A 27349-nucleotide genomic window follows, 5' to 3' on the forward strand; every position below is an offset into this window, starting at 1 on the left:
TGCAACTGGCATGCAAACCTTCTCATTTATCTCACTGCCGTTAGAAAGTGCAACCAGGAAGCCCTCTCTACCCCATTACTGTAAACATATACCTGACTGCAGCAGTACTAATATGAGAAGCTTATCAATGGAGATTGTCTCTCGCAATCTACTAGTTACTTGCAGATCTCTGCAGCAAGTGCATTACCCAACACTGCTGTCTTACCACTACTGTAATCTTTCACCCCATGGGTTACCTGCAGATCTCTGAAGAAAACTGTTAAACCTGAAATGTCTTATTAGAATTGGAATCTCTTCCCTCAATGTTATGGTTTCCCTGCATATACTCAACTATTTTCTATTGCCAGCTCACTTCAAGCCCTTTGTTTACAAAACGTGGTAGGTTGGAATGCTTACTGCGTTCTGTCCTTACTTTTAGACAGTTTTACACTTGTCATATTGGTAAACTCAGTGGTATTGAGTAACGATGAAAAGCTGTGTTGGCCTATCTAGGGTCCATCCACGGTGAGCTGATCTCTACAGCAGATGTGTAAGACCCTTTATTTCTCTTCCTAGAAAGAGGTATTTACTTGAACTTTCTACCAGTGTATGTGGCCAAATAAGTTTCTTTAAAAAAATCTTACTACCATCTAAGTCCCATCATACTCCGTAAATCACAGTAGAGGTGTTTTGTGAGAGCTCTGTTCTGATGTACTAGTGCGTGAAGCATGTCAGGGCAGAGAAGGATGTTTAACATGTCTCAGTACTGCAGTATCAGGGTGTGCTGCATATCGTGGTGAAGGCCCCCTTCAGGAGCTCTGGTGATGCATTTATACTGGGTTGAGACACTTATTGTTGGCCGTAATGGATTTGCTTTGTAATAACTCAGGATAACTTACGTCCTGGAGACTGGCTTATGATGCAGATCACGATAGGTGTGTTTTTGGATCTCTTCGGAGCTCTTCTTACTGGTGTGCTACTGAATGATGCGAGTCAGCCTACGTGAGCTCTTTGTGAACTCTATTCATTTCTCAGTAGTGGAAGAATGTGCATATTGCATGTCAGAATAGATTTGCATTATTTGAAATCTGTGACTGTCTAAATATTTTGATATCAGTACATCAGAGAGGATTCAGGTGTGGCCATTAGTGCCATCAACAACACATGTCCTAGTCTCGCAAGCACCAGCAACAGCTGTATGGATTATGTTTCCCTGCCCTCTCCTGTCTCAATAAAAAACATTATGGGGCAACATGAAAAGGTCTTTGAAGTTGACACCTTATCTGAGCATCATTAAAGTGGCTTAGGTCAATGGTCTTGTTGTAATTAGATTGATCGCTCTGACCCCCATGGTCGCTGAAAACTTGAATGCTTTTGTCAGAATGACTTCACTTGGCTTGATCCTCATTTGTATTCAAGATGTCAATTATAGTATTAACTTGTCAAGCCTGATAACTCTTTGGGGATCATGAGCTGGGCTTAATATGGCTGAGAACCACAGTGCATGGAAAGCTGATGGAGGGATATTTTAAAACCTTTTTTTCAATATGGAGATACTGACCTCAGCAGTCCCAGGAATTCTGGGTGCATCAACATACACAGAGCTGGGGTTAGTGACAATCTGGGTACAAAGGATGGGTCACAATGTGGAGAGCTGATTAGTGTCTTTATCTTTTGCTGAAGCCCCTGATCTGTATTCACACTTAGCCCTCCTGGATTTGCTGTCTCCCTTTTAAATTATTTGCTGAAACCATCTATATTATTTGCATTTGTTCCTTGCGCTGGCATTGTGTGGGCAGTCCATCAGCGGTAAAAGCAACAAAAAGGTATTGAGCGACTCAGGTGGCGGGACAGGGGTGGGCTTCCCTAGCTCACAGGGATGTTTCATGAACTCCCTTGCCTTACCATTAGCCCCGCACTCCAGGGTCAGCTGGTAACTGCAGCCACCCTCTTCTGGTCTGTGCTGGGAAGACCCATTTCATCGGCGCAGGTTTAACTATATGTGTCCTACGGAAAACTACTAACTGCAAGAGGTGTCTTTATGCATTTTATTTTGTTTGCTTGGGTGCCTTGTAATTTAATATTACATGGCTATTAACTTTGCCCCATTCATTTTCACTGCTCTCCGCCTGAGCTATACTACCAGTAATGTTGAACGTAGTTTATGTGGTTGTCGAGGCAATACAGTATGTTGGACTTTGACTGCTGACACTAAGGCGTTGAGTTTGTAGATCACATCTCTGTACACATCAGTTTAATAATTAAGTCTAATGTTCTTGCAGCGGCAGGCGTGTTTAAAATATTTAAATAACTAAAATATGTGTTCTTTAAATGCTGTGAGAATTTGCTCAAGATTTGTTAGCATCTTCAATTTTGGCTGGATTAGGTGAACTACCATTGCGATGCTACTCCCGAAAATGTGGTACCTCTCATTAACGTATATTGTTTCACACACAGTACTGCTGGTGGTTACTAACAATTACTTTTAGGGAAGTGATATGAACTTTATTTCTGAAAGTAGAGGTGTTTCCAAGGATAGCCATTATTTTGGGTCATTGTAGTACATGGTTAAAGAGATGCCAGGCTTTTCGATTATGCATTCCTAGGTTGAAATCAGACCCGAGTCACTTCAGGCTTTCACCTCCCAGAGTAGATGAAAGTGTGTCTGTTGCACTTTGCACATAAGCACTTGTGCAATAGGATCCTGAGATATAAATGTGCTGATTGAAAGCAGCCTAACTATGATCTATTCTGCGGCTTGCCCTGCAGAGCTTGTGATGCGATGGCCTTTGCGCACCCGGGCACTCCTTGAGGAAATGATATGGTGCCTGGGGTTCTGAGGAAGCACTTAGTCACTTTCCATTGCATGTAAATCATGGTGAACCTTTCATCTGCCCTTCTGCTCTCCCATGGCTTCACCTTCGTTTTGTTTGTTTGTTTAGATTTTCATGTTCGGCAAGCTTTGCTGTCCGCCAAGTGACGTCTGGTTTCCCAGGTGGCTATCACTGATGTTGATGGGCTTGGGGCATGCGTTGTCATGGAAATTCCAAACACCAGTCTGTACACATGGAGGCTTTGCATCCAGGGTGGGCCTTCGGGGAAACAATGCATAGAACAATCGTTTAGAGGTTTTTGCTTTACAGATTAAGTTATAGGGTATTATATATATTTTTCTCTTATATGGTATTGTGTTTGCTCTTAAGAAGAGAATCACAGCTATGACGAAAGAACCATAGTTTAATTTGTAAGAGTAATCATATAGTTTTTTTTTTTTTTTTACTTTTTACAAATGTGTGTGTGTGTATATATAGCGGTGCAGCCATTTAATGTGTGTGATGTGTAACAGTTGTGAGAGACCGTAGGCATGCAGGTAACATGATAGATGAGTGTATCCTTCCTTGTCACTTCTCAGTTTTTGCAAGAGTGCCGTCATTGCAAAATCGTGTGTTGCAGCATGTCAGAGTGATCTGTTGCAAACAAATTAACTCCTGAATGAGACGAAGCCCCTTACTTCTTACCTTCAGCAGAGGATCTTGAAAATCTAATTACCTTTGCTTTATTGTAATGTATAAGTGGCTTCAATTTAAGAAGGACTCTAACCAACTTCAATAAGTAAAGTGAGGGAAGGGCTATCGGAAAACTCGTTTTATAATCATTGGTGAATTAGGAACGGTGCTAGGAGGGTCTTGTTGTGTGTAGTGACCCATCAATTCTATAACTGGTTAGCTCATCCATAGCTGTCCCTGTTGCTGCCAAGAAGGATATTTTCCTGCGAGTGATTGTTCATCCACTGTGTGGTCATCATTTCAGACTGCATGCAGGTGTGTCTTTGCAAATAGTGATCTTTTCTGCTGATTTCAGGTAGGTGACCCAGGGAAGGTCCAAACTTTGGCATACGTACAAGGAACTTCGTTTCTAATAAAGTTAATGACATACTGGCTCACAAAGAGTCTGCCAACTCCGGAACAAGGAAATCCAGTTACTGAAGAAAGACACAGTTCATAGATGGCTGGGCAGCTTTCTACAGATCGCTAGTGGGCAGCATTGAGATGGAGCTTTTTCATTGTCACTGAACACGGAAGGGACTTGGCAGTGCCCTTTTAGCATCAAAGAAAAGACACACAGACGGATCAGTTGAGTAGTGTAGAGTATGTCAACCAGTCTGCATTGTGATGATGATAGCTGCATACCAGATGCTGCATATAATCTAATATGCCCTGGTATCAGTCTTGGGCGAGGGGGACACCCGGGAACCCGACAGCCGCACGTGAGCTGTGAAGCTGCGGTCTGTACTGAACCTGTTCTGTGCTTGCTTGCCTTAGGCCCATATTCTACTTCTCTGCAAGAGGAAACATTATTATTATTTGTCAATTCTGTGCTGGCTGCACAACATCTGTTTTATGGTCCTTAATGATGCATATGAAACCATTTTTACTGTAGAAGCACCAAAATGATTACCATTGGTAATGCTTGGGATTTATACTTTTATGAAGATCACCTAATGTGGCAAATTGTAAACTGCACTGATCTAGGGTCATGCAAGGGTCCGCGCGAGGTGCCAGCTCCCTGAACCTCTGCCATTGGTAACAAGGGATGGCATCAGCTACTGCATTATCGTGACCTAGCCCTTATTGCAATGTTGTCCCACAGCTGGCATCCCGTCAGGTGGCGCAACAGGTGCACAAACTGGGGCATCGGGCGGTCCCGAGATTCAGTGTCTGCACCACTGCGTGGTTATCATATCATAGTGTGGTCTGCCTGTTTGCCAGTCTGTCCCCCACTTATGGTAAAGGTGACAACTATGGGAAAGAGTTCTAGGACTGTGATGTTCTTGATGACCCCGCACATATGCCATGCACTGCGCCAGCTTGCTGCTGTCTATGCTAACCAGAATTGCACAGAAAACCCTTGCCGTCTGCAGCATCTTTGAAAAGCTCAAGTTGCATCGCTACTACCCAGGGTCCCCTCCAGATTAGCGTTACAATAATGTTTGTCAGAAATCCCAGCCACAGTTCCCTCTTGACCCCCTGGGTGAGGCGTACTCTATGGTGCTTCTCCTTGAGCCCCATGCTTAGCCATGCCAAACACCTGGCAAAATGCTGTCCTGCTGGGGTCACCCTGTTTGAGAAGTTGTCTGGCAATGAGCTGTTGGATTCGCCTAGTGCCACTTTCCTCCTTGTGAGCATGGCTTCAGTGTCACACCGGGTTCCTTGTTTTATCTAAACCCCACATGTTTGGTATTGCAAGGAGTTGCGGTTACATCACAGATTCATACATGCCACAGACACACAGGGATACACCAGTGCCTGGCTAGATAGTTGCAAACTAAATCTATACTTTGCATAGAGTGAAGCATTAGGTCAGCCATGACTTCAACCCCCAGAAACACTAATTTGGTGTTTGGAGCGTCAGATGTTGTAAGTGTTAAAATCTGGCGTGCACTGCTGATTGGCAGAATATTTCCTGTCTCTCCTTGCCACCTTTCGTCTGTGGATATGGTAGACCAGTTGGTTACTCTCATGCAGGAGCAAGCAATAAAGGATACTTTCCCTGGTCTCCAGTGCCACAAATGCGCCTCACCTTTAATGGAGATTATAAGGCCCCAAGACACATACTTCCCTTAGAGCTAGTATGTAAGTGTAAGGTTGTGAATCCAGCTGCATCAATTGCATCCCTACATAGGGCCTTCTTGGAGTGTGTCCGCATTTAGTGTGCTGCAGTGCCAAGTGCATCCTGGGCAACACCTGGTCATGCAGTGTAGCACACATTTCCAAGCAGCATGGCTACTGTGTGCACTGACTCACTGCCCGTGTGCATTAATATAAAGGGCCCCACATATGCTAACCCTTCCGCCTCAAGTGTCTGGCCCCTGCCACCGAGTTGCATCGTAATCAGGTCCTTGGCCTCAGACAAACTAAGCAATCTGGTGAGTCAGGGTAAATATTGATGAGGAGTCTAATGTAAGGTGGGCTGAATGTGTGGAGATGCCTCCCACCCCTCACTCACTACTTTTGTAACTCTTTCCATGGCGTTTGCTGGCCTTTTGTAGATTTTTATTTCAAGGAACTAAGCAAGATAATAAAAAAAACATTTTAGTGGTAGCTGCTGACTTAAGTGCTAGCAGCAATAATATGACTTTATTCTATTGCAAACAAATTAATCATTCTGTCATCTCCAAGTGTCCCTAGACCAACAAGCCTTGAAAATAGATCTGACTTCACTATATTAATATAAATATTTATATTACCTTTACCTCAGTAAAGCTAAACCCATCAGCGTCACCAGTGCTTATTGTTTTTCGAAGCCGATACAGCTACCTGCACCCTCTGTCTTTACTGCTGTTCTGACACTTTCAGTCCATTTTCCTCACCTTCAGCAGAGTTGTTGGGCAGGAACACAGCACCGATTCTCTGTTGTTTTAAAAAAAAAAAATTCTCCACCCTCCAGATGAGAGACTTTTAGTCTCTCAATTAGAAAACTAGGCCTTTGATTCAGGGTTCTCCTGGGATTTCTTTTTCAACCTAACTATAATTTTTCATCTCAATGTCCTACATTTCTAAATTAAAACTTAGCTGACTGCTGCAGGTTTCTATGTCAGCTTCATTCAGTGTTATTTCCCTGGTTAATAAGTCTGAAGAAAAGCTACTTTCTCCGATTTGCGATGCTCAATTGCTAGATCACAAAGTGAGTATCTATAGCACTTGTTAAGTACAATGCTGAAACATGTACCTCTTTTTCAGAATTGCTTCTCTAAGAGTAGACTAAAGAAATACACTGTAAAAATGATAGAATCTCTATAAAAGAGTTCATGATGTTGGCCAGAGAAAGTGCAACCGATTTTCAAGCAGAGTGGCCATTGATATTGGTGTCTTTTGTAGCAGATGTGCTGGGTACCTGAAAGAAGAGGATTGGATCTAGTTGCTGAGGTTTTATGGGACATAGTGTCTGCAGTGTTCTAAAATCTGATATTGAATTTAGAGAAACATAAAGGTATTTTGTTGATCACAGCCTTTTCGCATCAAAGTGGGGAGACGATGTAGCATAACGCTCAGAACTTCCAACTTTGCAACTTGTTACGCGTGTTCGAGGCTTTGCACCAGCTAAACATCCGGTGTAAATCACAGAATCTCTCAAAGCTAAGTAACTGGTGCTCATAGAAAGTGCACCAATATCTTTGGGTCGAGTTTGCACTATATAAAATTCCATATAAAATGTAGCATACAAATACCTTTCCAGCATGGGTCCAAAGAAAAACAATTATTATAGATCCTTTTGTATACAAGTGCAAAAATATTGATTCTAAATTCAATAAAAGTTTCTTTATATGCAACACCATGTATCAACTTTTCTTTTGTGTACACAGGTTTTTGTCAAGATTTGTGTCAGAGGGCCTTGTATATTGAAAATAATTTAATTGGGCCTTATGATTGCACTCAATAGCAGCATCAACGAAGATTATCCTGGTAAACCTACTAGGATTTCAGCTTTTCTCTACTCATTGCTTTTATGTTTTGAAAGTGAACACTACCCACAGAAACCTTTTCATTGATTTCAGAAAATGAGTGATGGAGAGGGACAGTTAGTTTTTGCTATGTAGCCTGTAGCAGTGAGTGCGGTGTGGGGAATTAAAACATGATGGGCTGACCAACAAATTGCCATAAGTCCTCAAGTTATCAATTTGGCCTGGAAAAGACACTGACGAAACAATAATATAGTTGCTGAAAATACAGATTCTAAAAAACATTAACTGGAAAATCTGTGCTGATAATAGAGTTGTGATAAAATGGAAATTATATCCTGGTAAACTAGAATGTAGACCACGGTTGTTTTATAGAGAAGGAGTGAAAAGAAAGCCTCAGAAATATATGACTGATCAGTAGGAACATGTTTTAAATGGATATGAAGAGGTTCATTAGAGCAACCAAATTGACATGGATTGCATTTAGTTTAGAGAGCTAGGACCAGATGTGCAACACCATTTTCAGATTGCAAACCCTGTGATTCACAATTTCACAGCATTTGCAACCGTAAAGTTGCTTAATTTTTTTTTTTTACAAACTGCAAATCAGAAAAGCCTTTCTATTTCACTGAATTGGTTTTATGACCCATTCAATATTGGAATTAAGAGCAAGCGTGAAAGAGGTTTCCCCTCCTAATTGCGAGTTTCAATGGCATGTACCAAAGGTTTACGACAGTAAAACATTAATCAGTCGTCACCACATCAAATGAGATGGTAGCCATTTCATAAGGAGGTAATTTGTCCCTCTGAGACACTTTCCCCATTGTGAATCCTGTTGGACGTACTTGAGGGTGAGCAGGCATGTGTTCCCAGGTGTCAATATATTGTGAGTGCTCTTCCAGAAGAATTCCCGAATAGGACAGCTTTTATTCCAAAAGCAGCACTGGATCCTTTGATGAACATGGCTGGCTTAAAAGAAAATAAGAAAAACACTTTTTTGTTTGGGAATGCAAACACTGGGATGTAACCTTCTCTGCGGTGCCTTGCATGCCACCATCCCTGTGTACGTCATAAATCACAGGCAGCCGCTGATATCAACCTGCCTAATTATTATTCATTAGGCAGATTTTTCTGTGATACCCTGCATCTGCAAGTATCACTTATTAATACATAGGCCAAATTAGAGACAGGTACCAACAAGTCAGTGTGCTATTGGCAGCCACTTTTTGCGACTTGAATCTTAGTACATTAGACCCCCAATTCACACAAAAAATGAATGTGGACTATATATTTAACAGTTTTAAGGAAAAGAACTAAATGGTGTTCTAGAAACTGGTGGCTCTTGGTTTGCCATTTTTCACATAGGTATATAGCAGAAAATATGTTTCCAGCGAAGACTAAAACACATTTTAAATTTAGCCGACTTTGGAGAGGAAGAGGTTCCTTAAGACTCCGGTAGATGACAGTGTAAAGGGGACCGTATGGCTGAATTATCAAACAGAAGAGGCACTTCTGGGGCAGAAACCACCGAGAGCAGCAGTTCCAAATAGACTCTGCTCCAAAGTTGTACGGTATGTTCCATGGTGAAGATGCATTTGAAGGCTCTTTTTTCTACGATAGGACGTAGTTTGAAAGTGCCTGCCTAATTGAAATGCAGTTTTGTACCTGTGTTAAATAGGGAAACAAACCTGACCCATGTTATCATAGTTTCTCAACAATGCTAGACCAGGCAGTGAAGATCCTAATTAATATAGTTCATTAACCTTCAGAGGCATGGGCTTGATGCTAGAAGATTATTGACCCAAGTTTAATATGGAATGCTGATTCAAACCGTCACCCTCCGTAAGGCTCCAGTTGCACCTGGAAATGCGAGACCCTCCTTGTTATTGTGCTTTAATTGATTTCTGCACCACCTTTGACCATATTTATGGCGATAGATTGTGGGCAAAAAATCGCTGCGTTGGACATAGCAGCTCAGTGTTTAAGTCTGATTCAGTCTTTTTATTATTAAAGCTTAGATGTCTCATGTCAGTGAGAATTCATATCACACATGGGGAAGACATGGGTTCCCCGCCCCTTTATCCTAATTATATGTAATAGGTCTTCAGGTGGCTGTTATTAAGGGTAGAAATCTCCTTAGGATGGTTGCCAGTCCCTTGTATGGTACATGTTGCTGCTAGGCCATATGCAGCTAGGCTACACTCTCTGTGAGTACTAGCAAGTAAGAGATAGCAGTTAATCAGGACACATTTAAGTAGATGATTTTTGGTGACACCACCTCAGTAAGCCTGCACAATCGCCAACTTTAAGTTCTACATCATGATTTCATAATGTTACTGGGGCACTATACAAGAACCAAACGAGGTAGTCTGAGTTACAGAAAAGCTATATTCAATGCTAGTGTACTAGCACTAGTACTAAATGTATTTACTCACACATAAAATTATGTCACCACACTACAATTTAATAAGATCACATTTCCTCATATTAGTGGGGTTTATGCATTCCAGGGTTGAGATACCTTAAATAATTGGTGAACACCCACCAACGTGTAATTTATTGCAATGTTCACAAACTGTTGTAAGGCTTTTTTTGCATGCTGCATGCTGCATCTAGTCAGAGATGTACTTTGGTCAAGGGCATGCTTACGTCCCTTTTGTAAGCATTTAGGCAGGTCTACATGTATTTCTATTTTATCTATGCATGCGGGAATGCTTCCTCTTGCGAGTACTCCTGGTTAGTTGTGAGAGCCACATCTTTGCACTAGATGTTTTGGGGGGAAATAGAAAAAAATCTAACCTTACTCCAGATGTAGGACTAAACGTGAAAGGTGAAAAGATTTTTTTTAAGAACCACTGCCGATGCTGCTTATTACCAAGGCAGCTTCGTCTTGAATCCACCTGATGCCTCTTTCCTTCACCACCCGATATTTGTTGTCTGTTTATTTCACTCTTGCAGGTTCTTTTTGTCCCTGCCTTTTATCTTTTTCACTGTTTTCCTAACTTTTATTTTACCAACTTTTCCTCCCTTTGGCTTTTCTCCCTTGCTCTGGGTCCAACATCACATGATGAAAATAAGTCCTGGCCCACAAAAATGAGGGTTGATACTCGCCACTTGCAACTACTATGTCAGGCATATCAAAATAAAACAATTTAATTAACGTTGCATTGCAACTTTTATTTTCCCGTCCTTGGGGGAATGGAGGCACCAAAGTAGTCTGCAATATAATGCCACCTTGCTCAGCATACACTTGGTGAGATTGATTGCTGGCTTCTTCATTATAGTCCTGGCCAGTGCAAGGGCATGTTTTCCCTGAAGGTCCAGACAACTACTGTTGTAAGTTTGGTTTAAGCTTGAAGAAAAAATGCAATGATGATGACCTCTGTGTGATTACTGTAAGTGGAATGTAAACTTAAAACCCTTTTTGCCGAAGTGCAATGCATTCACATTTCTACAAGGTCTTGTCCTCAGTGAACAATGTTTGAATCTATTAAAAGAACATACAATATCTGTACATAACCATTTCCAGTTATCAGGAGAGCCTTTAGAATGTTTTAGAGTGCTCTAATGCAGTGCTTTGACTTTGTGTCACAAAAAGTTCATTGCTCTGAGTTTCTTCCTGTTTTATACTAGGTTTGGCCAAAATAAGCATCCATTTAATGTGTTTTCATGTCAGCTTTTCCATCCTTCTTTGTTGTGAACCATGTGCACTTAGCTGGTTGGCGCGATGTGCCCAGTAAATGTTTAATTGATTTCCTGGTACTTGGAGACTCTTTTGAATACCAGACAGAACTACACATTCCAAATACATTTATTTCCTCTTTTTGTGATAGTGGTTAATGATTATCTGCAATGCTTTTGTTTGAGATGACAATTGCGTCTGTTTACCAGCAAAATGTACACACATTAAAAATAAAATAACTTTGGACTGACTATCATTGTATGCATTAAACTGTCCGGCGATCCTTTATATGCAAATCTGTGGCACCATTAGAAGAATTACATTCTGCCACTAGATCAAGCCGTGCCCTTAGCTATGTTTGTGCATGTTGTAATAAGAGCAAAGCAATGTTAAGTTTTTGCAGGTACAAAAATAAATAGCCGTAAGTAAATGTAGTTTTGGCAGCAATTACAATTATGGAAAATGGTTATACATAGCTATATACTTTGAATCCTTTCACAACGTTTCTTTGTAGGTAAATTAAATAATTTAAACGTACTGTGCTTTCCTTCACTAAAGTATTCTGATTTCCCCACCTTTATTCTTCACCCCCTCAGAACCCAGGGTCTGCCAAGACCTCCCTGTCTATAGCACAACGGGTTCCAAACTGCCTTGGCAAATTAGGCCTATGTTCCAGAATGTACACCTCTGAAGGTTCTGATCCCAGATTTGCAGCCATCCTATTGGCTCAACTGTTTTGTATGCCTTAGCATGCTTTTAGAGTAAATAATATAACCAGCAATTCTACAACAGCAGTACTGTGGCATGTTTAGAGCTACATGAAAGTGTGCAATCAAAATGAGAATTACACTACTATTTTAAAAGTAAATTTATCTTATTAATTTTTTTATTTCCAATGGAAGCATAGTACATGTATTCAGTTGTGTGTAATATGTACCTACCAGTTGGCCCATGTGCACCATCATGCATTTGAATGGTCAGGGAAGCTAGACCTAGGATTTGCACCTTTATCCTCAGGCCCATTGTCAAGCCCCTTATAGACAGCCAAAGTACTTAATTGTTAAATGTATCTTAATCATTTGTAACATGAAGCGGAGGATAATCCACAAGAAGTTAGTAAGAATTACGAGGATTTCTCATCAGGTTTTTAAAAACAAACCTGTTCTGTGTGGGAACGAGTCATATTTCAAATACCAAAGTGTTAGTACACCAAACATGATAGAAATAAAAACACTCAAAAATAAAGAGTTGATAAGGCACTTCACTCAATCACTCATCTTGAACTACCACATAATCAGTGCTTGTACACGTCCATTCTAAATGCATTCTTCTGTTTTTACTTATTTTCAGAGTGTTTGCTCCTCCAGTAGCCTATCTCTCCACGGACTTTGCGTTTCTTCATGTAAGGTGTAACTTCACACTACTTTTCATCAACCTTGATGCATTATTGCATCCTCAATTCCTTTTGTAGTCACCCTCAATTCTCATTGAAATTTAAATTAACACATTTCTTTTGTTAGTGGGTGCAACTTCACTGTCTTCCAATAACCGACTTTGAGGAATGCTGCTTTCTTGCATTCTTCATTTCGATCAGACTCTGGCCAATGTTACAATATAAGTTTTTACTTTCCAGAACTTTATCCATGAATTATTTAATTAATCTTTAGTCTCATAGCAGCAGATTTGGTAGTAACACAATATTTATAGAAAAAAAGTTAAAGGGTTTAAAGGGAATTAAAAATAGTTGCACGAATAATAAAACATTTCCAATGTACTCGGCCCAGTGAAAAATGAAATGTAAAAATAGGCATGAATCTGCAATCTAATTTGCAGCTTTAAATACAACTTGAAAAGGCAATCAACCCTATCTTATTATAATCCACGCCATCAAACTTTTTTAAATAATATTTATACCTTGAAATATCCAGGTTGGAATGATTTGTTTTTGCATGGCAAAACGTATCAGTAAAGTAATTTCCTTATCTTTTGGTAGGTTAATATATTCAGATATTCTCCTTTCATGTGTTTCATATTGTTCTAACTGATATACAGTAAACCTATGTGGACATGGTGTCATATGCCCAACGCATTGGCTTTTACAGTTAGCACTGAGTTAAAAGCTTTATTTTACCTTATCTCAGAAAACTCTATCTCGCAAGTTAATATGGCTACATGTAACACAATTAGTACATCTATAACACCTGTTCTTTTTGACAGCTTTAAACTTTCCTTTCGAATTTCTCAAGTGGTCCATTTTGCACTCAACTACCTCTCAAATCCTGGGAATTTTCTAAGCATATGGCAGTGGGTCTCTAAATTCTGCTCCCATACCTTAGTTAATTTGAATAATGTGACAGTGCTGTCCCATACTTTTTATTTAAATAATGACACGCTTACAAAGTAACAAATGGTCTATGTTTTACGTGCTGAGATCTTTGTTCTTTTTGAGCTTTCAGCTTGGCAAATCATTAAAATTCTTAGCATATTTTTTGTTTTAGGCTTCTTTTACCATCTACGACTGCTGTCTCAAAGTCAATAATTTGTTTTTCCTTCTAGGCATATTTCTTCTTAGTTGTTCTTGCTGAGAGGTACATTTCCTCACCTTAACAAATCGGGACTATTGTTTCCTTCATCTTACATAGTTATTGAATGACCAATTTAAGTAGGGCATTATTAGAAATAGGTTTATGATGTACATCTGGATTTAGTTGTTCTCTGTTTCAACATTATATTAATATGACTAGGATGATTGTGTAATGTAGTCTACAAACTGACTGAGGGGGCAGCACAATTAAATGATAAATAATTCATTCATTTTCACTCTCCATCGTACCATGAAAACATGATCTTTGCACATCTTTATCAATATGATTTGTTTCTGATGGAGATTGTAGGATAAACATATCATGTACCTGTGAATAAATTGATAAGCATTAATTAGGGCTATGTTGGACCCCATTGCTTTATTATACTCTTTGACATGAACCCATCTACTGAAAATCTCTAACTGTGTAACTATGTTTTGTGTGTTGAGCCCACTTTTCACTCTCATTATCTGAAAAAGGACTGTTCCTTTTTAGTGGTGGTTGCAGAAAGCGTGCAGTGTATTACTTTAATGCAGACTTAAGTAGATTACCAAATATAATTTTTTTTTTTAGCAATAATTAGAAACTCGTGAATTGACATCAAGAAGGTTAACTAATAAACTCATCAAGTTACGGCTCAGTGATAATTTGATGATATGAGTACACTGTGATTTCCTCTGACTAGAAATCTGGTAATGAGCTGCTGATGAGTGCAGTTTTGGAGCTTCTGTAATTACCTCATGTGGTTTCAACTAATGAAGTTATAGCTAAAGAGTTAATGAGAATTTGTTGTAAATTGACAAACCGAAGAAAAAAAATGAAAAGCTTGCTGATGTTCTGACCCATAAGACCAAGATTAGTTAACCACCTGCCGTAGAATCTCAGATCTCACATTAGTAGCTTTCACTTTTATGACAAATAACTCACTGACGCTAGTGCTCGGTTACAAAGTAAAAAAGCTTGGTACTACAAAATATTCTATTTCCACCAATCATGTCCAGCATAATTATTTTTCTTTTTTTCTTTCCTGCAGTTCTATGTGCTGAACGAGTGGGCCAGATGACTAAAACATACAATGATATAGATGCTGTTACACGTCTGCTCGAAGAGGTTTGTGACTAGAACTGAATATAGCATTGTCATCCACACTTTTCAAACATACATCTAGTATTAAACAATGATGCATTTCTCTTTATTTTGCTTTAATTATATTCATTACACCAGATAACTATTTAGAGAATTTCATATATTTTATTTTATGTTTTCAGGAATAGATGGGTGTTTACTTCACTATTCATTAAAAAAACAGTTGTAAATTGTGAGATGGTAGCTTTGTTATATGAAAAGTAGAGGTTTATTTCTGTGCTCTGTGCTTTGGTTATGTGTGTGTGTAATACAGTACGGGTTTTTGTCCACTAGAAATACCAGCAGAAAAAATATAATACTTGATGAGATAACTCTACAGGCAGTTTAGGTTCACTCTTGTCTCAAAGCCACATTGGTAGGCCTTGCAGGATTTTTCACAATTGAGGAAATTAAGAACCAGGAGTCTCTTCCCTTCGTGGCACTAAAACTAAAATTGTAGACTCTAGAGGATAGTCTGTTACAGTAGATACGTTTTAAAATCTGACATCCTCTTCTATGAATATTTGCCTTTTGCATATGCTAGAGTATGATATATGAAGAAGGTTTTAACAGAGAGTCTCAATTGTTTTACATTGGCAAACCTTTGTTATAATTGTCCTTTTTGATCTTTGCTTAATTAGTGACCACTTCCACCTGCCCCCATGATATAGACAGCTAAGCCCAACTAGATTCTCTGGTTAGCTTTGCAATTTACAGTGAAACTCAAAACAACATGTTAGAAAAAGCATGTCTTCAATTAAATAGAAAAATTTAGCAACGCTACCAGCCCCCCACTGACCACTTTGTGAAGTGGTACCAGAGCTGGCAACGTCAATATCACCAACCACTTGAGGTGCATGATCACTTTATGACCTTAACCCTTGCTACTACAGATGATCAGCAGCCTGCTGATGAGGCACCTCCTCCCACTCTTAGTCCCGGTTGCCACTCTGATTGCACTATCTACATCTTCACCACAGTATCATTATTATTACAGTACTCACAGCAGTACTTTGGTAGCTACCACTGACAGCAGCTCCTACATCATCTGTACTATCAGCAAGAAAACCACCACATTAACCACTACCAGCTGCTGTTTATAACAAAGAATAGCAATATTGGCACTACCAACTTGTTCAGTGGCAACACCACCGCCACCACTGGCAACAGCTCAAGTGCATTTCCGCTACCTGTGTTATCACATCAATCCTAATGCTTCAAGTTTATTCATTTAAATGTTTACTGTTTTAACACTTAAGGATTCCTCAAAAAGCATAATTAAAACAGTATTTATTTTTGACAAATAATCCAGTGCCTTGGTGTGTGAAGCAGATGGCATAAATTGCCAAATAGTGTCTCTGTCTAGGCGTACATTTTGATTTTGTAACTATTATTGCTGTGGTTCATTACATTTTTTTTGTCTCCTAACCCTATGTTATCTTAACCGGATATGTATGATAGACAGTAAACCTTCAAACAAAGGTTACCTTGCTTAAATAATTCCTACTGTTACATGTACTTCCTTAGTTAATGAATGGTAAAACACATAGAATTCCCTCTTAGTCGAAGATAAATGCTGTTTTCAGACTTAAGCCCTCAGAAACATAGCCCAGATAGGCAATAGAAGGCCAAATTGTATTGGCTGTGTTAAAGAAAAAATTATCATCAGTAGAAATAAAAAATTTTAAGCATATATTGTATTGTATTATGACAACATTACAGTATGTTAAAGAAAAGTATGAAAAGTAATATCACTCTTGGTCTCTCATTGCAACTTCCAGAAAGAACGGGATTTAGAGTTAGCTGCACGCATTGGCCAGTCACTATTAAAGAAGAATAAAACCTTAACGGAAAGAAACGAATACCTTGAAGAACAAGTAGGGCATATCCGAGAAGAGGTAATGTTTTGTTTGTTTTAAATTTTAAAACCTACAATTTATTGAAGAGTTTTCTTAATGACCATTAGAGTTTTGGGAGCTCTCTGCTCCTGGAGCATTTTTACATATTATTGATTAATGCATATTTCTCTAGCACATGTTTATTGAGGTTCATTTTGGTGTAGGACTGGTGGACTATCATCACCATTGAAACTGCATTAGGTAAACTAAGGGTCTGATTTAGAAAAGGACTGTAAAGGCGAATCTGCCAAAAACAGTATATTTTGTGTTACACCCTGCTGGTTCATAATAACACTGTCTTGAGTTTTGTGAATGAAAGATATCTTGCTAGCAGTAATACCTCTGACTTCAGCACCAGTGCCAATGTGTGGAAGTTTTGACATGAGAGAATGATGGTGGATCAGCCTCCTAATCGTTTGTCATTTATCCACCACCATCTCTGTCAGAGCTACCTCTAGGATAGACCCCAAAGAAATGGAGATGGTCTTTCCCCAAAACATAAGGCAAGTGTGAGTCTTGGTCTCTTAACATGCTGGGACATCCCTCAGTTCCAGCATGATAGGAATTATAAAACTCTGCATATGACGTCTGTACATTTTGATTGTTTATCCCATCATCATGTTTTTGTACTTTGGATCACTAATTGGCATTAAGGGGGTCATTATGACCCCAGCGGTGAGTGTGAATGTGGCGGTAGTACCGCCAACAGGCTGACGGTACATACCGCCACATTATGAGAATGGCGGGTTGGCTGCAGCCAACCCATCACTTCTCCACTCAAACCACCATGGTGGTATCAGCCGCCGGGCCGGCGATGTCAATCTCCAGCACGGCGGCAGGCATAGTACCGGCAACAGCATTTTGAGCCTGCCAACCACCATGCTTTTAGTCGCGTTAGCAAAGCCACAAAAACCATGGCAGTAGGCCCTACCGGTGACAGGGAATTCCTTCCTTGTCACCGATAGGCTGCTTCCCCACCCCCCCCAACACACACCTGACACCCCCCACTCCCCTCCATACATACTCACCCCTACCCCCTCCGATCCTCTGACTGCCCGCCCCCTCCTATCTGCTCACTCCCCCCACTCCCCATACACGCACACACCCGCAGACAAGCACCACGCATACACCCAGCCGCTCTCACTGGCATACACGCATTCATACACGCATAATTCCAGACATGTTCGCACACATTTTTACACACAATTTCACTGACATGCAGACACACACTCACTTCACCATTCTTACACGCATTCACTCACACGCATACACCCACGCAAACAACACAACACACACAGACACATACACATACACACACACACACACACACACACACACACATTCATGCACACTACCAGACACACACACACAACACCCCTCACCCCTCTCCCCTGTCGGAAGCCCAACTTACCTTGTTCTAGGAGGTCTTCCGGGAGGTAACGGGAAGGAGCGGTGCTACCTCCAGCAGCACCCGCCAGCAGAACACCGCCCGGCCATATCACAGGTCATGATATGGCAGGCGGCGTTCAGCTGGCGTGGCGGTGCTGGTGTTAGCAGCGCCAGCTTACCACCATCCGCCAGTATGATCACTGCTGGATTTCCGCCCTTCTTGTGGCGGCAGTCCGGCAGTGATCATAATGTGGTGGACAGATGGTAGCCGCAGTGAAAGTATTTTGGCAGCCGTCACCGCTGCAGTAGCCGGTTTTTACCGCCAATGACAAAATGAGGGCCTATGTTTTTTATGTTTTTCCTCCATCCCTCAGAAAATATCAGGTGTTATCCTGTCCTTCCAATTTAGGCTGATGAGACCTAGATCTATTTAGGAGTTGGTGAATGAATGTAGAAATCAATGTTAATGTTACAATTGTATGTTAAGACTAAATCTTCCATGATATCTACCTGTCTATGTGTTAATAACATCGAGACAGAGAGTCTACAAACTAGCAATGGTGTTTTGTGGATGTGATCAACTATTAGCCATATTTCATGGTTTCATTTGTGTATTTGTTTGCAGATTTCTTCAGCCTGTTTTCATGATTAACATAAGACAACTTTCAAAATACAACAATGTATGGTCAGTTTTCAGTGCCTATCCTGATTTCTGAATTTTTCCTCGTAGGAATTGCTAAATCGTTCTTTATGCACCAAAATGTGCAGGTGCATGACAATATAAAAGGTCCTTATCACTCAAAAATCAATTTGATAAATCAGAGTAAACCAAATTAATCACAAATCAAATAGTTTATCACTGAAATTCTTTAGTGAAGAAACATGAGAATAGATTCTGGCACACGCCTTCATGGTTTAATGTCTGAACAGCCCATTGCATTAATGTTTCGAGTTGTGACAGTAAAATTCATGATGGAATAGATCTTTCGTAATAAATGCCTTGCCAAAGGTCAAGAAAGTATCCTGGGGGAAGGCAGTTCTTCCAGATTCCATTTGCTTGTATTTTCCCTACACTGTACGCCAAAACCGATTATTTCAAGCAAATACATGAACTAAATGACCCCTAGAAATATAATACAGGTTGAGTAATGTCGAATGTTTTAAATGAGTATCTTGAGTAGGTAATAATGGTGTGTTACAATTCGAAAATGTTAACCGACGTACCTGTTTAAATGCCTTAGTGGAATGTTGAAACAATGTAGTATAAAGGGATCTATGATTGACTTAACAAAAAGCCCATTAATTTAATACTTATATAGGCAAAATCATTAAATGCATTGCTACAGAAAGAAGTATATTATTTCCAGATTGCACGGATTAATAAAACAGTTTAGGCCTGGATAAGCTTTCACCCTCATTCCCGTGCCAAAATATATTAATAAATACAATATAATCTGCACATTTTTTCAAGAATTGATTCCCTGGGATAATATAGTAAATGATAATGATATTGTATTAAAATATTACAGACTCCTTTTTAATACCGTGGGTTTCACTGACATATGTTAGTGTTTGAGAGACTGACTTATCATACACATGGGTTATAAATAATCAGACCTATTTTTTGTAGTGTGGATGGCTCAATGTGAGGAGATGAAATCATCAGTTCAATTGCAAATAAAATCTTACTCAGGCATTGTGTCCAGTTCATGGTTTGAACTATCCAGGACCTGGTTGGTGTTCTTAGTACCTGCCAACATCAGCCCTAAACCATCATCTTGGTGGCTAGGGCAAACCATCAAAGCTTTTTGCGCCCCCTCTAAAGCTAGACATGAGTTGTTGTGCTTCATGAAAAATTAGCATGGTATAAAAAAATCAAGACCGAATGTAAATTGAAATATTGTTCCCTTGCCTGGTCATTGTTGGAGGCAGATGTCACTACTGCTCAAACAATGAGACTTTGTTCGACATTGTCTCAAAATGCAAGACAAAAATGAATTGATAAACAACTTAACCTTATCAAGTCCTTTGGACAGTTTTACAATATACATTACAATTAACAATCTTTACATTTAAGATTTCTATTTTATTAGCATTCAAATTACATTTGCCAAAATGCACAGTTAACGAGTCATAGGTTAACGCCAAGTAGGCACGATCCACAGTGACTACAGCCACCATATCATAGGCAAGAGCAATAATTTTAAATGTGAGCCAAACGCGATGAAAAAAACCTGTAAGGTAGCAGCATCTGATTTGATTGAATGAAGTGGCCAACTTGGCTTCTACCTCAATGGTAGATTTGTTTCAGTAGTGCTTGATTCACACAAATAGCAGGCTGAACACTGCGATATTGACTCTTCAGTACAGGGAAAGCTAAACATAGCATGACTGCCTATTAGAAGACCCTGCCATCTTGTCATGGTTCTTCTTCAATTCACTAAGGAGAACACTTGGGCAAATCATACTTATCCGCATCCTGCAGACGAGCAGTTTCTGAAAGGTTAATGTAGAATTTCAGCTCTACTTTGCCTGCAGTTCACATGCACAATTTAGAGGTGTAGAAATAAAAACAAAGTGCTGAGTGGTTCACCAAAACATGGCTTGTCGGAGAAAGTGCTTTCATCAGAAATGAACCGCTTAGCACTTATTATGGTTTATAGTCTGCTGTGGGGCGGGCTGAGGCATTTCCTCCATCATCATGGCAGCCCAGGCTTACCACATACAAAGGTTTCTGTGAACCCATAAGTCTCCCAAAATGCAATGTGACAGTTTGCTAGTGATCTCATATCTAACAGCACATCTTTTTGTCTCCACTCATGTCGAACACGTACATGTGTACATATTACTGCACGTTATGACACTTTTTTCCAAATGTATAATTCTGGAAATGGTTGGAAATGAATTTTGGGACTCAAGTATCAGTGGCATCTGGAAGTGCCTTGAGCATATATTTATTTTGACTGAGGAAATATTTTGTTAGTTACTTAAATGAGAAGAAAACTAAAGTAGTTACTTAAGCAGGTGACCCACATTAATCTGCCTTTTTCAATGCACAGTTTTAATGTAAATTAAAAATGCATAAATCTGACTGCCAGAAATTCCAGAAAGCCAGAGTCAAGCATAAAGAATGTGTTTGAATTCTGATTTTTTTTAAATTCAAGCCTATCACCAAATCCAAAGCCTTCTGTACCATGCTCTTGGTTGTTTGTTTAATAGGCCTTCTCTACTTTCAAAGTATGTTATATTTAGCGCCATGTAAAGCTATTCAATAAAGAGGCCTACTCAGCCTGCAATGTTTGACATTCAAAATATATCCAGGAAGAACCTTGAGATCTAGCAGGCTGATTGATTGTGCCAAAGCAAATTCAAAGTAACAAAACATGGAGGATGTGCAATAAAAACTAAACTTTCCCTTTGGCACAGGCTAGATCCAGCCACAAGATGCCAACCAAACTGTATTGGACATCACTCTACGGACGGATGTTGATGTGTTTAGAGAATTGTTCCCTGTATGGGGATATCCTTTGCCTCAAATACCATGCCTTAGCAGATCTGAAAGGTCCAATCCAAGAATAAGAACATCTCTAACAATTTTATCGATAGGGAGAAATTGTCTCTGCCCCACTTACTGGTCTTTTGCACTTCTACTGTCATGGGGTCAGATGTGTGATCTCTAAGATAATCATCTCCCCCCCCCCCCATGAAAAGTAAAAAAACAAAAAACAGAAAAAACCCAGAGAAGACTGTATAGAAGGTTGTACCCCTTTCCCCCACTGCCTAGTGCTCCGAAGTCTCCTTGAAGTGACCTATTTTAGTTAGTGTCATGGCAACTTTCTTATTACATGTTTTTAGCAGGAAGAGCGGGTGATATGAAGAGCAAACCATTTAAATGGTTTCCGTTTTTTAACAAATACTATTATTCTAGTCTGATTCTATCAAAGCTCTAAATGAACAATTAGAGAAACTGTTTACTGTCCCTCTGTTTAGTGTCAGCGTACCCTCACGTTGAAAATGGGGAAGAGTCTACAGATTATGAATAACAGGGTCATTGAAGGTGAATCTGAAATCATAGTGGGTTATGAATACTGGGGGCTATTCAAATGACAGCTAGGAACGCCATTAACTTGAATATAGTCAGGAACTTGCACAATGCCATTTAAAGATATTCTTCAATAAGAGAAATAATTTAATACTTTTGCATGTAGTACACAAAACGGAAATGCACACTTTGCTGAAGGTACTATAGTTGTCCATTAAAACAGCAGGAGTTATTCAATCTTCCAGTCATCAGTGTGTGTCGTAGAGCATATCTTGTGAACCAAGTAGTCATTTAATTATAATAATAATAGGAAGAAGAAATACTAATAAAATGTAAAAAATACTGTAAATCTTGTGTACAATTCACACTTTTGAAGTTGAAAAAGGTAATTTATTGGAAATATAGCCTTACTTAGGTTCCTTTTAATCCAGTTGGAATCATGCAACTGGTTGTGCTGATTTGTGATGAAAATCCCAAGTATTGGAAACATAAAGCAAAGTGGTGGCCCTAAGTTCTGTATCTTTTTGACTGGCTGCCTCCAGCCAAAGCCTTTAAACTTTCCTTTATTCTAAAGATACCTTTAAAGTCCTTCAGAATGAGTCTGCTCTTTAAAGTCAAGGCTTTTTGTGAGACAGTCGGAAACCACTAGAGGAGGAAAACAATTGTCTCAGCTATATGGGCTCAGACAATATTCTTCATGCAGGTCAAATATTGGAATCAATTTATTTACCTTTTATAATCAAGAACCTGAAGATGCATCAAATATACTAGTGTTAAAAATAAGGATATGCTACCTTCCAGAGAACTGCATTATGGCTGCTGAGCTAAATCATCCTGCATTCCTTCACAGATTTCTGTAAATGTCTTTACCATAAAACTGTACCTTAAACATAACAGTTGTGATTCCCAAGGTGTAAAGGTGCACTTTGGCTACCTTCACTGTTTTTCCAGCTCTGTGGCACAAAGTATATTCAGTAATCTGAAGGTGATTAACTTTTATTACTCAAATTATAATGTTCTTCACTCTGAGTTTAGTCACAAAGGATTAAGATTAATCAAGATTCACCTGATGTTTGTTCACAAACCTGTGGAAAGGGATGACAAATGTTTTTGATGTTTTGCTTTCTTTTATTCTCACAGTTTTCACCAGCCTCAGCATCATCAAATCAGATGTTAGCTAGGCACAAATGGTCCTAATGCAAAATTGATCTCATTTAGAAATGCTGTGTCCTGCCTTATTTATATAGTGCACTGTCCATTTTGTCTTGCTTCCCTTCTGAATTATACCAGTGGAGACAAGAGACAGTTTTATTTTATAAAACTATGTTGCTTAGGGTTAGAAGTGGGGGAAGTCTAACTCTCAAACTCAGAATGACTGTCTGTTTTAAAAAATAAATAAAAAAGTACTTTGTAAAAATGTGTGCATTTTTCCCTGCACAGGTTTCTCAGCTACGCCATGAGTTGTCCATGAAAGATGAGTTACTACAGTTTTACACCAGTGCTGCGGAAGAGAGTGAGCCTGAGTCTGTCTGCTCAACACCGTAAGCTATCCCTTCACTTTCCTTCACAGTATGTCTCCAAATTGCAGAAGATGTCTGTATTGTTTTGCACGTTGAACTGGTAACTTGATCTGTGCACAGTGGATATTACTGTTAATAGCTAATATTGAGTCCAAAAATAAAAGTGAACATGTTACCTTTGTAAATTCTCCTAGCTTTAAACACAGACATGTTTAATCGGAATCTCTGCCTAAAAAAATGTTATACATTACCCCTGCACTAGCACTTTATTATTATTACTGCCTTTATCTTGCGTTATCGAGCCCAGCCTTGGAAACAGGCAACACACCATGGATTGAAAGTGAGATGATGTATCTCCTTTATTCTGTATTTTTTGGAGGTCCCTGTATTTTTGAGTCCCTTTCTCATTTGTCGAAGGGACCATGTGAAGACTATTTGTAAACCTCACTGCTGTAAAATACTAAATTCCTGTTAACTGATTGTTTCCCAGAGATTCAGTATCCTAAGGGATGAATTATAACTACAAGCTGAGACTAGCCTAATCGTAAACCCATACAAATAAGATCACTGTGGAATATTCAATCAATAAATTACGTTGGGTTTCAAATTTCTAAATATCTTTTTATAAGCCATTTGTTTATTGTGGTTCTAAAAACTATTTATCCACTACAAAACATTTCATTATAAAGTTACTGCATAATCAACTTTTATTCCTTTAGAGACCAGAAGATCTAATGGTAGCTTCCGGGGCACTAAAACATTGCAGCACATGTAACTTTCCACCTAAAATAGAAGAGTTAAAATGTTATAAAATATGTCTATGGGCTGATTGACAAAGGAAGTGTAATACAAGGAGAAAGGTGTTCTCAGGTGGTTTCATACCAAGGGTAATGTACTAACCAAGGTGAAGAATTCACACAACCATCCATAACTACCTGTGAGTGCATGTTTCCTTTGAACCTTGGAGGGCAGTACTAAAAGGCAAAACATTCTAAGGAAGCACAAAACAGTATGTGAGTCGTGGAAATACAACGTCAGAGTTCGACTGGGAAGGCATTCTGTTAAGTGCACAAGCAAATGTACACTAGTACTTACATTAAATATAGGATTGATGACAGTATTGTCCATTAAGTTTAAAATTCACTGGTTGCCCTGGGAAAGATGCTTAAAGACATAAAGAAGTTTGGACTGGGGAATGGAACATCACCATGGGAGAAGGAAGTAAAAGAAGCCATGAAATAAAGTAGCTTTACTCCCTGGGCCTTAAGATACAGAGACCCAAGATCAAGAGATGGTGATGGAAATGAAGTAATCTAAAGTCTTTTTTGAAGGTCTTGTGTGATAGTCATGTAAAGCTCAGTGGATAGAGAATTCCCTATTGTGGGTGCATAGCCTAAGAATTACTGGGATAAAGTGCTTCATAAACAAGACGTTTCCTGGAACCCCATCGACTGAGCGGAGTAAGAAACATTGACCCCTAGAGAAGTTCAACTTTTTAACAAGGTCCAATGTGAACCCACTGTGTTGAGTGTTGTGTATGAAACTATTTTGAAGATGGATCTAGCATCACATGAGAGCCACTGAAGTACGATTAGGACTGGAGCGATCTGACCAAAGCAACTTGTGTTGGTGACCACGGAGAGGGCTGCTAAATGGAGGGTGCCTTCAGGCTGTTATTCAAATCTTGGACTTAGATGAGAAATGCTTTCCCATAATTCAGCATGGAAAGGTGACAGGTTTGAAATGCTTACTGAAAGTGATCCTTTTTGTAGCCTACACTGTTGTTGTGCATCTCAGTCACTGATATTCTCATGCAGTTTAAGATGAAGTCTCTCATCCTGCATAAAACCCAGCAATGAAACACTCTCGGTGAAAGAGAGAGAAATGTTTAGTGCAGTAACAGTATTGCTTCATGATTGTAAAATCAGGTCATAGGTTGCTGAAGAGAGGAACAAGTATTATTTTTTTCTAGACTTTTGGGTTTGTTAGCCATCTTTGTATTCTTTTTCTTTTGCCACTGAATATTGAAAGATATATGAATCAGAGGATACCTACAAGTATAGTATGCTGCCAGCAAATTGCTGTCACAATGTTTGCAATGTATGCCATTTTCTATGTTATGTTGATTTGTATAGCACACTAATCATCTGAGAGGGTATCAAGTGCTTGGACAAGGTATGTAGGTCTGTGGTCCCAAGGTGCTAATATGAAGAGCCAGGTCTTCAGCTTCTTACAAAACCCAAGAAGTGAGGAGGATGCTCTGATGTGTTGAGGGAGGTTGTTTCATGTCTTGGATGCAATGTCGGAGAATGAGCGACCTCCAGTTTTGCTTTTGCAGATGAGGGGACTGTGTGAGTTATCAAGAGAGTAGGTGTCTGGTCTGGTGTGTTGGTGAAAGTGTATGTGACTCTTTAGGTATTCTGGCCTGTGTTAAATATGTCTATGCATATGTGTGTGAGAGGTTTGAATTGGCTGCACTTGTGAATGGGCTGCCAGTGAAGCTTCCATAGGTGTGGTGTGATGTGGTGTGATGTGGATGCTGTGTGGGAGGTTGAGTATGAGTCTTGTGGCTGCATTCTGAATAGTCCGGAGTCTGTGAAAGAGTTGTTTAGAGATTTTGGTGTAAACTGTGTTTCTGTAGTCCATTCTGCTGCTGAGTGCTTGCCTGATGGTCCACCTGCTGTCCTGAGGCAACCATTTAAATATCTTTTGCAGCACGCGTAGGGTGTGGAAGCAGGAGATGCACTTGAGCCATCATGTTGAGCTTGTCATCTAGGATGATCCCTAGATTTCTTGCGTGGTCTGTGGGTGTTGGTCCTTGCTCTGACGGGCACCAGGTGAAATCCCATGGGTAGATCTTGTTGCCGAAGACCAGTACGTACGCCTTGTCAGAGTTGAGCTTCAGGCAGTTGGTTCACATCCAGTCTTCTTCCATGCTCATGCAGTTGGTGAAGTTGGTTCTCATGGCGGTTGCCTTGTCCGCCAGGGAGCGGATGAGTTATGTGTCATTGGAATAAGAGATTACAATGATGTCCTGTGATAACATGAGGTTGGCAAGCGGTGTCATGTATATGTTGAAATAAGTGGGGCTGTGGGATGATACCTAGGGGACACTGCATATCAGTTTGTTGGCCTCTGATGTGAAGGGTTGTAGCCTGACCTTTTGGGTTAGTCCCGTGAGGAAGGAACAGATCCATTTGAGAGCAGATCCTCAAATGCTAATCTCTTGGAACATTCTGATGAGGGAGTTGTGGGATACAGTGGTGAAGACCACGTAGAATTGAACAGGATAAAGGCCGCTGGTTATCCTTCGCCCAGGATGTTTCAAATGTCATCAGTGGCTGCTATAAGTGCTGTTTCAGTACTGTGAGTCTTTCTGAATCCTGACTGTATGTTACCTATTTGGATTTAAATCAACAGTGTCAATAGTGGGGGCTAAGATGGAGCCTTGGTGGATTCTGTTGTATAGCAGGACAAGATGAAAGGGGTGATGGTATGTGTAAGAGATAAACTAGTTGCAATAGTATGCCTCACTCCCTAGCAGATATGTTAGGGTGTTGAGGAGAACTCAACACTGTGTTTTGGCATGACCACAGACCATTCACAAAGAATAAGAAAGCACAGTTCTCTTTTGTCGAGTACCCTGGGAACTTCATCAGTGAGTTGAAGC

The 27349-nt window shown here is 39.8% G+C and overlaps 1 protein-coding gene across 11 annotated transcripts in view; it reads left to right on the forward strand.

The window, feature by feature from the left end:
* The window catches only part of TRAK1 (trafficking kinesin protein 1), a 269898-nt gene that overhangs the window by 122128 nt on the left and 120421 nt on the right, over nucleotides 1-27349 (forward strand). For all 11 annotated transcript variants that reach the window (XM_069211499.1, XM_069211490.1, XM_069211489.1 and 8 more), the window contains 3 exons: nucleotides 14739-14815; nucleotides 16612-16728; nucleotides 23600-23700. In XM_069211499.1, the coding sequence (XP_069067600.1) occupies nucleotides 14765-14815; nucleotides 16612-16728; nucleotides 23600-23700 (269 nt within the window). In that variant the 5' untranslated portion in view covers nucleotides 14739-14764. The remainder of the gene's footprint in view (nucleotides 1-14738; nucleotides 14816-16611; nucleotides 16729-23599; nucleotides 23701-27349) is intronic.

The sequence above is a fragment of the Pleurodeles waltl genome, chromosome 10 (assembly GCF_031143425.1).
Source record: "Pleurodeles waltl isolate 20211129_DDA chromosome 10, aPleWal1.hap1.20221129, whole genome shotgun sequence".
NCBI lineage: Eukaryota > Metazoa > Chordata > Amphibia > Caudata > Salamandridae > Pleurodeles > Pleurodeles waltl.